General features: G+C 38.4%; 1 protein-coding gene across 4 annotated transcripts in view; it reads right to left on the minus strand.

Annotated features, from left to right (window-relative positions):
• Positions 1–9,055: 9,055 nt before the first annotated feature.
• Positions 9,056–14,512, minus strand: part of raw (NDT-like domain-containing protein raw) — a 28,110-nt gene continuing 22,653 nt past the window's right edge. For 3 of the 4 annotated variants that reach the window (XM_090175030.1, XM_090175034.1, XM_090175033.1), the window contains exons 2-15: positions 12,377–12,465; positions 12,205–12,314; positions 12,029–12,143; positions 11,773–11,858; positions 11,593–11,705; positions 11,394–11,526; positions 11,227–11,317; positions 10,954–11,157; positions 10,823–10,886; positions 10,492–10,756; positions 10,272–10,431; positions 10,056–10,206; positions 9,904–9,987; positions 9,056–9,843 (exon numbers count right to left, since the gene is read on the minus strand). In XM_090175030.1, the coding sequence (XP_090031156.1) occupies positions 9,703–9,843; positions 9,904–9,987; positions 10,056–10,206; positions 10,272–10,431; positions 10,492–10,756; positions 10,823–10,886; positions 10,954–11,157; positions 11,227–11,317; positions 11,394–11,526; positions 11,593–11,705; positions 11,773–11,858; positions 12,029–12,143; positions 12,205–12,314; positions 12,377–12,465 (1,806 nt within the window). In that variant the 3' untranslated portion in view covers positions 9,056–9,702. The remainder of the gene's footprint in view (positions 9,844–9,903; positions 9,988–10,055; positions 10,207–10,271; positions 10,432–10,491; positions 10,757–10,822; positions 10,887–10,953; positions 11,158–11,226; positions 11,318–11,393; positions 11,527–11,592; positions 11,706–11,772; positions 11,859–12,028; positions 12,144–12,204; positions 12,315–12,376; positions 12,466–14,512) is intronic. The other variant, XM_090175031.1, reaches the window with a different exon arrangement.

The following is a 14,512-nucleotide window of genomic DNA, read 5'->3' on the forward strand; positions in this document are numbered from 1 at the left end:
GATAATCCATTTAAAAATCTTAAATATATGAGAGACAACTAGAGAGTCTTTTGATATTGTCTATTTTTAATTAATCAATACGAAATATTTTCCCAAACATTAAGTATAAGAAGGGTGCGATTGATTTTTATGGTCACATTTGCTCTCGAAATGTTTCCCTGTTCAAATTGTTCGACTGTCTACACCCACAAAGAAAGCCTTGTCCGCCACATAAATACTAAACACGGTAATATAAATTTAGCTTGCCCCGTTTGCGGAAAATCTTTTTCCCGGAACGATAATTTAGTCCGCCATCAACGGAACAGTCATACCGTTTGTATTGAACACTCGGAACCCGCGATTCGGTCAGTCTTTCCGCAAGCCGGGCCGTCACACCGAGTATCCTCGCCAAACCCCCCTGTAAAAAGGGCTGCCTCATCGGATACTCATTCTCGAAAAAATATAAGAGTTGAAAATGGTAAATATTACTTTATTAAATTTATTTTATTGAAATGTACTTCATGAAACTAAATTTATATGTTTAGACTTGGTTTCAACCCCGAAACCAGTCGTGGTTCCCAGACTCGAAGCCGCCGTCGTATCACATCCAGAACCGGCCGCTATATCGTTTTCCATGCCAGTTTCGTCGCAACCACTGACACCCGTTTCCCCGCACCTCGTACGGGTCCCCGCCGGAGAAATTTCTTTAAACGAAATTATTGACGCCGCGGTCAACGAGGGTCAAAATGCCGGGGATGATTGTATTATGGATTTCTCAATGGAATTTCCCGAACCAGCGCTTGACTATCCACCGGTTATCAGACCATTAGATAATCTTCAACCTAGTCAACCAAAAAACGATGACGACTTATTCTTCTCGCAAGGTGACGTGGGGAGAAATGAGTCTATGGAAAATTTAAATCATCAACAACAAGGTGTTGTAGATATTCCAGCGGGAAATCACACCGTAGTTAACCCAGTTATCAACCAAATAGAGGAAATAAACGCGCTTGGTGACGCCATATTTTCTGAGCGAATTACCGCCCTAGATGGAGTAACAGACCCAGTGCTGTACATAAATGAACACCGCGATACCCTAGGGAACTATTTAAAAAACAAACTAACAACTAAAAAGGGTATAAAATGGTATCTTACCATTCGGGCAAGATTCACCCGTGAACTCACAAATACAGACGCGGAGGTCGAAGCTATGCCGTATTTTCGTGGGTACACCCACACGACTTTAACACCGGAGACAATCCCTGGTCAAATCAATTCCAGTCGAGACAAAATTGCCGAAAGCATGCAACAATTCGAGGCAATGGGGAGTGGTTGGGTGCTAGATCGTATTTTATACCTACAAATGATTATTATACAATATTTACCACTTGTTGGTGGAACGTATTTTGATTTACCACCGGTATTAAAAATGAAACGCGCGCTAGTAAATGTCAAATCAGATGACAACAAGTGTTTTATAAGGGCGATTTTAGCGAAACTACATCCCGCTCCTAACAATCCTCAGTTTTTATATCACTACAAGCGGTATGAAAATGAACTGAACTTATCCGGTATTACATTTCCCTTTGAACTGGACGCGTTCAAACTTAAAAAATTTGAAGAAATAAATAATATTTCCATAAACATTTTTGCTTATGAAAAGGGAGTGTTTCCACGATACGTGAGTGAAAATGAAGTACCAGAAGAGAGACAAATTGATCTTCTTCTTTTATCAAATGGAAAAACAAAACATTATTGTTTAATTCGCTTACTCTGTGATTTCACCACAAATGACCATACGAACTATTATTGCCGACGGTGTCTGAAGAGAAGCTCGGGTGTACGAGCGAGGGAGAATCACGAGGAACATATCAGAGATTGCAATATTCACGATCCGCAACGTGTGGTGATGCCGCTCAAGGAGCCCATACTGAAATTTAAAAATTTCAGTTGGCATCAAATGGTATATTTATATTTGTTTGAATTTAATCGTGAATGAAATAACATTTAAATTTTAAATATAGGTTCCGTATGTCATCATTGCGGACTTTGAGTCATTGCAATCTCATTTTTCTACATGTCTGCCAGATTCATCACTCTCTTCAACGACTACGTTAGCCTTACACGTAACGTGTGGGTTTTCGTACGCAATAATAGGAACGGACGGTGAGATCATATCAATTTTTTTTTACGTATAATATGTTACTTAATTATTTTTGTCTATAGGAAACCTTGTTAACCACATAACATATCGAGGGGTTGATGGAGCTTTAAAGTTTTTAAAGCTTCTTTTGAATGAAGCGGATGCTATTTCCGAAAAGCTTAAGAGTAACACCCCTATATATACTAACAGAATTCTACGTCATTAAAATTTTGACTATACAAAACCTCTATTTTATCAACCTGCCTCTTCGCTTTCCCCAGCCTCCCCTGCCTTTGCCTCTGCATTTCCTTCCCCCTGCCTCCCTGCATCCCCCAGCCTCCCCTGCCTTTGGCTCTGCATTTCCTTCCCCCTGCCTCCCGGCCTCCCTGCATCCCCCAGCCTCCCCTGCCTTTGGCTCTGCATTTCCTTCCCCCTGCCTCCCGGACTCCCTGCATCCCCCAGCCTCCCCTGCCTTTGGCTCTGCATTTCCTTCCCTCTGCCTCCCGGCCTCCCTGCATCCCCCAGCCTCCCCTGCCTTTGGCTCTGCATTTCCTTCCCTCTGCCTCCCGGCCTCCCTGCATCCCCCAGCCTCCCCTGCCTTTGCCTCTGCATTTCCTTCCCCCTGCCTCCCTGCATCCCCCAGCCTCCCCTGCCTTTGGCTCTGCATTTCCTTCCCTCTGCCTCCCGGCCTCCCTGCATCCCCCAGCCTCCCCTGCCTTTGGCTCTGCATTTCCTTCCCTCTGCCTCCCGGCCTCCCTGCATCCCCCAGCCTCCCCTGCCTTTGGCTCTGCATTTCCTTCCCCCTGCCTCCCTGCATCCCCCAGCCTCCCCTGCCTTTGGCTCTGCATTTCCTTCCCCCGGAGGCAGGACCTTTTTGAATCGGTATTCTGACCCTACTACCGTGTATGGTCAGAAGTAATAAGTGTGGCACTTTCTTATCGAAACCGTGTATGGTCAGGAGTAATAAATAAGTGGCACTTTCTTATCGAAACCGTGTATGGTCAGAAGTAATAAGTAAGTGTGGCACTTTCTTATCGAAACCGTGTATGGTCGGAAGTAATAAATAAGTGTGGCACTTCCTTATCGAAACCGTGTATGGTCAGAAGTAATAAGTAAGTGTGGCACTTTCTTATCGAAACCGTGTATGGTCGGAAGTAATAAGTGTGGCACTTTCTTATCGAAACCGTGTATGGTCAGAAGTAATAAATAAGTGTGGCACTTTCTTATCGAAACCGTGTATGGTCAGGAGTAATAAATAAGTGAGGCACTTTCTTATCGAAACCGTGTATGGTCAGGAGTAATAAATAAGTGTGGCACTTTCTTATCGAAACCGTGTATGGCCAGGAGTAATAAATAAGTGGCACTTTCTTATCGAAACCGTGTATGGTCAGAAGTAATAAGTAAATGTGGCACTTTCTTATCGAAACCGTGTATGGTCGGAAGTAATATATAAGTGTGGCACTTTCTTATCGAAACCGTGTATGGTCAGAAGTAATAAGTGTGGCACTTTCTTATCGAAACCGTGTATGGTCAGAAGTAATAAGTGTGGCACTTTCTTATCGAAACCGTGTATGGTCAGGAGTAATAAATAAGTGTGGCACTTTCTTATCGAAACCGTGTATGGTCAGGAGTAATAAATAAGTGTGGCACTTTCTTATCGAAACCGTGTATGGTCAGGAGTAATAAATAAGTGGCACTTTCTTATCGAAACCGTGTATGGTCAGAAGTAATAAGTGTGGCACTTTCCTATCGAAACCGTGTATGGTCGGAAGTAATAAATAAGTGTGGCACTTCCTTATCGAAACCGTGTATGGTCAGAAGTAATAAGTAAGTGTGGCACTTTCTTATCGAAACCGTGTATCGTCGGAAGTAATAAGTGTGGCACTTTCTTATCGAAACCGTGTATGGTCAGAAGTAATAAATAAGTGTGGCACTTTCTTATCGAAACCGTGTATGGTCAGGAGTAATAAATAAGTGAGGCACTTTCTTATCGAAACCGTGTATGGTCAGGAGTAATAAATAAGTGTGGCACTTTCTTATCGAAACCGTGTATGGCCAGGAGTAATAAATAAGTGGCACTTTCTTATCGAAACCGTGTATGGTCAGAAGTAATAAGTAAATGTGGCACTTTCTTATCGAAACCGTGTATGGTCGGAAGTAATATATAAGTGTGGCACTTTCTTATCGAAACCGTGTATGGTCAGAAGTAATAAGTGTGGCACTTTCTTATCGAAACCGTGTATGGTCAGAAGTAATAAGTGTGGCACTTTCTTATCGAAACCGTGTATGGTCAGGAGTAATAAATAAGTGTGGCACTTTCTTATCGAAACCGTGTATGGTCAGGAGTAATAAATAAGTGTGGCACTTTCTTATCGAAACCGTGTATGGTCAGGAGTAATAAATAAGTGGCACTTTCTTATCGAAACCGTGTATGGTCAGAAGTAATAAGTGTGGCACTTTCCTATCGAAACCGTGTATGGTCGGAAGTAATAAGTGTGGCACTTTCTTATCGAAACCGTGTATGGTCAGGAGTAATAAATAAGTGTGGCACTTTCTTATCGAAACCGTGTATGGTCAGGAGTAATAAATAAGTGGCACTTTCTTATCGAAACCGTGTATGGTCAGAAGTAATAAGCAAGTGTGGCACTTTCTTATCGAAACCGTGTATGGTCGGAAGTAATATATAAGTGTGGCACTTTCTTATCGAAACCGTGTATGTTCAGAAGTAATAAGTGTGGCACTTTCTTATCGAAACCGTGTTTGGTCAGAAGTTATAAATAAGTGTGGCACTTTCTTATCGAAACCGTGTATGGTCAGAAGTAATAAATAAATGTGGCACTTTCTTATCGAAACCGTGTATGGTCGGAAGTAATATATAAGTGTGGCACTTTCTTATCGAAACCGTGTATGGTCAGAAGTAATAAATAAGTGTGGCACTTTCTTATCGAAACCGTGTATGTTCAGAAGTAATAAGTGTGGCACTTTCTTATCGAAACCGTGTATGTTCAGAAGTAATAAGTGTGGCACTTTCTTATCGAAACCGTGTTTGGTCAGAAGTAATAAATAAGTGTGGCACTTTCTTATCGAAACCGTGTATGGTCAGAAGTAATAAATAAATGTGGCACTTTCTTATCGAAACCGTGTATGGTCGGAAGTAATAAGTGTGGCACTTTCTTATCGAAACCGTGTATGGTCAGAAGTAATAAATAAGTGTGGCACTTTCTTATCGAAACCGTGTATGGTCAGAAGTAATAAATAAGTGTGGCACTTTCTTATCGAAACCGTGCATAGTCAGGAGTAATAAATAAGTGTGGCACTTTCTTATCGAAACCGTGTATGGTCAGAAGTAATAAGTAAGTGTGGCACTTTCTTATCGAAACCGTGTATGGTCGGAAGTAATAAGTGTGGCACTTTCTTATCGAAACCGTGTATGGTCAGAAGTAATAAATAAGTGTGGCACTTTCTTATCGAAACCGTGTATGGTCAGAAGTAATAAATAAGTGTGGCACTTTCTTATCGAAACCGTGCATAGTCAGGAGTAATAAATAAGTGTGGCACTTTCTTATCGAAACCGTGTATGGTCAGAAGTAATAAGTAAGTGTGGCACTTTCTTATCGAAACCGTGTATGGTCGGAAGTAATATATAAGAGTGGCACTTTCTTATCGAAACCGTGTATGTTCAGAAGTAATAAGTGTGGCACTTTCTTATCGAAACCGTGTTTGGTCAGAAGTAATAAATAAGTGTGGCACTTTCTTATCGAAACCGTGTATGGTCAGAAGTAATAAATAAGGGTGGCACTTTCTTATCGAAACCGTGTATGGTCAGCAGTAATAAATAAGTGTGGCACTTTCTTATCGAAACCGTGTATGGTCAGAAGTAATAAGTGTGGCACTTTCTTATCGAAACCGTGTATGGTCAGAAGTAATAAATAAGTGTGGTACTTTCTTATCGAAACCGTGTATGGTCAGAAGTAATAAATAAGTGTGGCACTTCCTTAAGGAAACCGTGTATGGTCAGAAGTAATAAATAAGTGTGGCACTTCCTTATCGAAACCGTGTATGGACAGAAGTAATCAATAAGTGTGGCACTTTCTTATCGAAGTCGTTTATGTGTGGCACAAAATAATATTATCGCCTTCTTGGCGAACTTGTATAGTTTGTATAGTTGGTCCAGAGATTTGGTCTCATTCGATAGAACTCTTTGACGCGCACGCAGTGCCGTTAATTTCCGCCCCCTCCGACCAACCCCCTTAAAGGGAGAGTGATCGAAAAAAACAATTTGGTCTCATAGAACAATAAAAGTAAAAGATTGGAATCGTCTACGCTAGCGTCTGCTTGAAAGAGTGAGACCAAAAAATCCGAAGTAGTCGAGCTTAGGGCGTGTTGCAAAAGTCTGCTTTGCTAGAATCAAACATGTTAAATTCAATGGGCTACCACTTTGGCTAGGGCTTTGGCAACAGGCCCTTAAGCTGAAAAGTATGCGACCATGGGGGGAGAATCTCCGTCTTGCCATATTCTTAGTCGATAAATACATTCTTGCAATAATATGATTTATGCAGTTGTTAATCATCAATATTAAATATCTGCTCTAAGAAAATACTAATTTAATCACCGAGATAATATAAAATCACATGGCCTGAACAGCTTTTGTATTAGTTTGCCCACCCGGGTATCCTGAGGGTGGGCGGTGGCCACTCTTTAACATAGGATGGTAAATTATATATCAAACGATAGGAAATCACATGGCCTCAACAGCTTTTGTATTGGTTTGCCCACCCGCGTATCCTGAGGGTGGGCGGCACCCACTCTTTAACTTAGGATGGCAATTTATATATCAAACGATAAGAAATCACGTAGCCTCAACAGTTTTTGTATTAGTTTGCCTACCTGTTTCTACTAAGGGTGTATGGGTTTGCCCACTCGAATACACTGATGTGGAACTAATAGTATAGCCTGGGCAGACTTGTTCACTTCTTGTCTCCCAGTTTTGTTGTATAAGCTACGTGCCTTTTTGGGTCCATCCTGGTTTTTTCGTTACCTAATCGAATTACTATGACGGGCTGTCACGTGGAGGGACACTATGATTTGACCAATCACCAAATTTCAACGTAGGGCTTTATTTCAAGCGCCCATGTGTTTCAAATTCTTGAGATCACAAAACGCGCACACATTCGGTGACAATTACACCAAACAATAATATCGAGGCGCACTACTATAATTGTAAGCATTGGTCGAGAAAATCTGGCAAAGGTTTGAGTTCAATAATAAATACACGTGGCATGCACACTGTACGCTATTCACCGTCGATTCTAAAGACGATCGTAAAACTATAAATCAGTACCTGGGTTGACAGGAGGGCAATTTCGGGCATCTATAGGGATTACTTTTAGCAGAGTAGTAACAATGGAAACACGTTGGATCCCTCTTTTGGCCTTTCGCTAACTACTTCCCATTCCTACAAACTATCCAACGCGACCATATGGGGATGCCGAGGGACGAAAAATAATTGTTTCCCTAACAAAATCTAAAAGAGGGGTAACGTATCGAAAAATATTTGTTACACCACCTAGGCCTATGTCATCAAGCAACTTTTAAAGCTATTAAATGGCATTTAGCAATTAGATTTTCATTACCAAAAGTTTGCCAAATGTGAAGAGGTTCAAAACCCGTCATGTTTTCGTGAAACGAAATTTAAGCAGACGAATTTTCTATACAAGCAGATAACAAAGCTATATAGAGCCCATGATTACTCCCTCTACACCTCCTTTCGAGGAGTAATGTGTAAAAAGTGTAACCTTAGAAATTTGGAACAAGCGCAAAAATTCGGGACAGAGTAAATCTTACGCCGAGAACAGGCGAATAAAACGTTTTAGGGTAAAAAGTTGACACTTTTTGTCCTCAGACAGGCGAAGAAAACCACCTAATATGACAAAAAAGCTATCTGGTTAAAAAGGAACGCCATGGGAAAGCTTGTTGCTGACGTCTAGGTGCAACAAACACAAGGAGAACGCAGCTAGCCTTTAAACACGTTAAGGCAGTGCTGTGTACAAATTTCATTGGACAAACGTTTACGCTGAACGTTTTACGGGCGGGGGGAAGACAATTTAGGAATATTCCCCTTCAGACGGCAACAGGTGATAATGCGTCTAACCAATGAAAATTGTACACAAGAAAATAAACGACTTTTGACGGGTTGCGTTCTACTTGTGTGGGGTGCAGCAAATGTTGGGTTTGTTTCTAGCTGCCGTAAAGGTGAAAAATTTGAATCATTTTAACCAGCACTACATGAACAGTGCCTTGCAGGTCCTGGCTCTCGGAAATATTACTTCTTGGAGATTTCTTGGGAGGATGATTTGTTTAAGCACGGCCAACTTAGATCTCTCGCGCTACAGCGGCCAACCCATTCGTCGAAATTCCGTGTTCATCGTTTTTATATTGGCTTCAATGCAAAAACTATTCTAAAATTAATATTCCGCTAGGGGCGCTCAAACCATACACATCTTTTGCTCATAGGTATAAGGTTAACATAGAAACTTCAACGAATGTGTTGGCCGCTGTAGCGCGAACAGCGCGTGATCAAAGTCGGCCGTGGTTTAAGGCTTTAAGCCTCGGAACCAGGTGTTTTAAATTCGACCATGATTGGTTCTACCATGAATTTATTCATTTTAAAATGAATAAATTCATGGTTCTACCCATAGATATAGGAAATGTATATAAAGGTCACATTTCTTATAGGCTATATCTATAGTTCTACCTTATTGGTCTCAACGGAATCTCTCTCCTCTTTCTAATTTCAAAGGAATTTCAAAAATTATTTTAGTTCAACGTTTTAAGAAATACAAATTTTTGTATAAAATTTAATTTATATTTGACTATTGACAGTATTAGAGACAAAAATTACTATTGTTAATCTAGAAATAACATTAAAATGATAAAATAGTTACATCATATGCCTACAATAACATAAAATATGAAAATGTACTGTGAAATTTACAGTTAATGTAAAATCAAGATTACTGACAAATGATTTCTAAAATTAAAATTACACAGGTCGGCTGGCTGTAGGCACACCTGGATTTTTAATAATGGTAACAAAATGATAACTAGTTATTTTTTTAAGGCTTTCTGCACTTTTTAACAAAAATACTCAGATCTCTTTGTAGTTCCACCCTCAAGATCTGACATTGAAAATAAATGGTCCAGCTTTAACTCAAATCTTTCCACCCAATGTTTTAAATGTTTATGGGAAGAATAATTTTATTTATGGTCCTTAATAACTTTAATTTCTTTATCGCTTCTATATGACAAATTGCAATGATCCAAAAATATTTGCAAGTCGAAATTATTTGGAAAGGAATATTTAAATCATCACAACCATGAGAAGCTTAACTAATAAAGTTTAGTTGTTTTTCAGAAACTAAAAACTGCATAATTTACGATGCACACGCGCACTTGAATTACATGTACACAATGAATTAAAAATTTAATTAAAATTAAAATCAAGCGTCAGTGCAACAATATATAAATATATATTGATGTGGAAGTGTTGATTCGGAGAGTTTGATTTTTCAAAGTGGAAGTTAATTGTCACAAAGGCTCTTTTCAGCGGCGCAGTTGACCGCTTCAGCTATATTATCAAAAACTGGTACGCCATTCCTTGTTGCAATATCAGAGAGATAAACTCTGCCTCTGTTATAATCTTTGACAGCTTGCTCTGATAACTAATTAAATAATATCAACTGTTAAATGCACTTCTCATAGTATAAAATATTTCAAATTACCTTCTCTCCATCAATAACCACATCATCTGGGAGGTAATTTATACACAGTACAACATTGCACTCTTTTCCAATGTAATGAACAGCCTATAAGTTGAACCCGTTATAGAATTTACAACATGAAAAAATGGTTAGAATAACAATTGCACACTTACCAAAATCATTTCTGATAAAGCCCTTGTGTCATTTGTTATCACAAATAGCAACACTTTGCACCTATCTAAGGTAGCAATTTCCAAAGGACTTAATCGTTCCTGCCATGGGCTATCATCGTATGAACTACTGTAGCAAGTCAAGCCTTTTTTTCTAAATTTAAAATATTTCCTTTAAAAATATGGTTCTATTAAATAATTTAAGTAAAAATTCAATACTTTAAAATTGGCATTGCAATTTCTTCTCGCCAGCGAGATGGCTTGCTTGAGCCACCAAGATACAAGTGCCGATATTGGCAGGTGAAGCTGATTAATGGTGGAGGTGCTTCGGTATTCCCGTTGCACATGGATTCTTCGCCATTGGATTGAAGAAACCAATCTAGACAACATGATTTTTAAATCAAGGTTTGAATTAACATCAATAGTTTTTTTAACTTACCGACTAATTTTGAAAATGGATAAGCTACCGACGTGATCACTTTAACAACTTTGGAGGCGACGGAAGACGCAAGGTTATTATTACCATTCCCATCATCACAAATCGAGAACTCAGTCATAATACAACAAAACTGATCAAAATCTATCCTGACATCATCTAGGTTCACTTTTAAATCCCGGCTTTCTCCGTAAGTGCTCTCAATGATGTTCTTTAAATTTGTTGTACTTAAATCATGAGAAGTTAAAATTCGATAGGCCATGCAAACCTATAAAACAAAGCCAAAATTATATGTAAGTCTTATACTGCTTTTTCAGGGAAAAAAAACCCTTACATCTTCTAGCGTAATGTAGCCGACATTATTTACATCAAGATCATCGAAAACTTCTCTCAGTTTACTAAAAAGAATTAAATTTGGGTTATATATTATTCTCAAAATTATGAAGTAAAATTTAAAATGCTTACAAAAGTTTTTCTGCCAATTGAATATGAGCCATCTTCACAGGATGCTGAGCATCATTCAACGTTAATTCCTGAGGTCTTATTCCTTCTTTTACCACCCGCACAGTTCCTTTAAGAGCTTCATTTATGTTACAGAAGACTGGTATATTTTCACGCTCTACAATATCTCTCAAATATCGATGCCCCTTTCTTAAATCTTTCACTTCCCTAAAACAAATAAGAATCAAAACGTTAGAACAATACAAGAACAAAAAATGAAAATTAATATTGCCTTACTTTTGAGTGAGTCTTTCACCAAAAATGGTGCATTCATCCTCTATATCGTACATCACTAACATAAGTTTTCGTTTTGTACCTATAAATAACGCTGTTGGTATTAAATTTACGTTACAATTAAGCGCATTCAAAACCCTTAAAACACCAAAACTGAATTAAATTTTTACCTGCAATGTGAGATGCTTCAATCATAGATGCGATTGACCTTGTCTGATTATCAATGACGAAAAACAAAACTTCGGCATTTTGTTTTGCAAGATTTTCAAGTTCAATGAGTTCTGGTCCCCAGTGAGCTACTTGCTGTAAAGAGACAATGTCAAATATGAATTATTATGGACACTATTAAAGAGCTTTGAGTCTACGTACTGGATTATAAGAGCTAGTAGAATGGCTTTTCAGAAAAGGAATGGCTATATCTCTCCTCCATGTTGTAGGATTACAAGAACCTCCCAGAAATACTTCGTATTTAGGATTTGGATCTTAAAATAAAATTTCCAATAAGCAAAAACTTATAGTTTTGACATTTGACGAGTGAGAGGTACTTACTGTTAGACGCATTAAGAATTTTTAACCTGGAATGAACTCTTCTGCCGTCTTTTCTAGACCTAGAGATTGGAGTTGGTTTTGGGATTCTAGGAATAGAATTTAAATAATTACTAAACCACCGAAGAACAATGGTTGCTTCTGATATTTTGGAACTATTAACGGGGACATTTTAACGTAAACATTCTCTTAAAGTAGTTCCAAAACAACAGCAAGGCTGATAGGGAAATAGGGTCCATAACAAAGATTATTGAATTACTTTTTTTCATAGCTTGTTTTAAGCTCCGATGCAAAGACGCAAAATTCACCAAATGTAATGAACTCTCTGGAGTTTCTTTTGGAACATTCACTGGCACAGTGTAACATTTCATGCACTAGATAAAAATTTAAATTATTGGAATTTTCAATCAAAAAAACAATACTTTACCAACATACCTTGAGAAGCTGAGGGAAATATCTCCATGTCGTGAAGAGCGAAAGGTATTGCGTTTTGAGTTAACAAGTTTTTCTCATCAGCACGATAAGACCAAATTGAAAAGAGCTGCCTGTAATTTCAACCAAATTTTAAAATACCATTTAAAACGCGAATATTTTCACAGTTAAATACCTTGTTAAGCTGCCATAGAGATGGACAGACATTTTTGATCTTGACAGGATGAAGACCAGCTTGAAATCAGAGAATAAGGCAATCTTACCCTATAAAAAAGGAAAATAAATTATAGTTTTAACAATTTCTTTAAAACAATGATTTTTCTTTAAGAACTAAAATTTTAACTTCTTTATTTTACTGTTGTTCGCGTAATAATTTAGGTCAAATTTTTACAGCTCCATTATAGCTCTTTTGTTTTCCTTCGCAGGTATTTTTCCTGGACTACTATTACCCGCAGTCTGACGTAATGTTTACATTATGGCCAGGGTACATTAAAAAGGGTAGAGACTATGGGAGAATATTTGGAGTTGCTGAAGTTTGACACTCTTCAAACATGACATGATCTTACCCTGATTTTCAAAGATCTGCCCAACCAAGAGTTCCGATTGTTAAGCAGACTACATGTCCAATTTAAAAAATACTAATAGCGTTTTCATTTGACGCTCTGGACCCACTATCCTCGAGCGTAGGAAATCGCCCCGATCAACGTTTCACGTTCCATTTCAATGCCGGGATGATCGGGATCTGTTACGATCAATTTTCACGATTGATTACATTTACTGATCACGACCGCTCAAAACCTATCTGCCGATTTCGACGAACCGAGTTTGGCGTGTTCCAAAGCGCTCGGTCCGCGAGTTCTTTCTCAGCTGACTGAGCTGAGTCAGCTCGGGAATAAAACGCTAGAATCTTCGAAACAGTCGTACTCTATTTTTCTCTCGATCGGAGTGAGACCAATGACGTAAGAGTCGAATTCGCAGCGCATCTCGAGCAGTCAAATGGAAAACGCTACAAAAAAATGGGATTCTTTTTGTTTTGAAATCGATTTTATAATATCCACTAGTTGGGACCTAAATAGAGTATAAATTTCTAGGACTGCTAGCGTATAAAAGTTGGATTCTGTGGAAAAACCCGCCTTGATCAAGTTTTGTACTAAATTTTTCCCATTTAATCCTCCTATAATGAATTTCTGGCTAAGAATGTATTCTCCGAACTTAAATTACGGCGTATATTAAAGGGACAAACCGGCGTTTGAATTTAACCAGTTTCACGCGCTTGTTTCCAGAATATGATTGGTCGTAAAACTATATGCTACCACGTGGTAAATCCGGGCCAAATTTCTTCAAACGCCGGTGTGGCCCTTTAAGGTAGAAAAGCTTACAATTTGCCCCCTAGAGGGCTCTGATGTCAATCGAGCGGACGGTGCATTAGTTAGAATAGATAATGGGAAATAATTTATAGTAAATAAGAAAAACGCAATTTTTCACCGAAAGTATTAGTTAATGAACATCCGATTCAAGAGACCGTCAAAAGTCCAGAAATAAAACACTGTACGACGTAATGATTATACTAGTCTCTTTCGGTATCTTAACTCGTTAGAAAACTCATTAGGAATCGATAACGTATTCGTTTCTTTAGAATCAATTAAAATTAAACCGGCAGAGAATATTTAATAGCGAGTCTTTGATTAAATAAAAAGACCTTTGATTTAATTATCAGAAACGGCGGGGAAAACTGTCGCATTACGTATTCAAATGTTATAGCAAAAAGCTTAAAGGAATTGGATTGAAAATTCCCCTATTGCACCATGTACTTGAAAATCGAATATTTTCTACCGATTTACGGAGAATTTAATTTGAATTTTGGAGACAGTCGGTTTAAATAGCACTGACATTTGAACTAATGATACGCGAAACCTTAAATTAAACAGAATTTTTTTCAGGCCTCCAAGCGAGCCTCTCTTTGTAATGGATTCTAAGAATTTATACCTCGTTATAAAATTCCAAACTGGCGCCGAAATGTATTACAAAACGTTCAATTAAAACTACAATACTTACGTTAACTTTCCGTAAAAGAACTATATCATATAATCAATCGAATAACTCTAATGTTTCTTTACAATTTCATTTTACCGATTCGTACGCTAGAAAAAAACTAGACGCGTTTCCAAATCGACACCCGAACCTCAAATGATCAGTTCTGAGACTTTTATCAAATCAAACGACACACCGAACACTGTGATAAGTGTGAAAAAAAATACCAATTACCGCAGTTTTGATAAATTGTAATCTTTGTCGTGTACTATTTTTAAAT

The sequence above is a fragment of the Leiobunum rupestre genome, chromosome 5 (assembly GCF_980474605.1).
Source record: "Leiobunum rupestre chromosome 5, qqLeiRupe1.1.hap1, whole genome shotgun sequence".
NCBI lineage: Eukaryota > Metazoa > Arthropoda > Arachnida > Opiliones > Sclerosomatidae > Leiobunum > Leiobunum rupestre.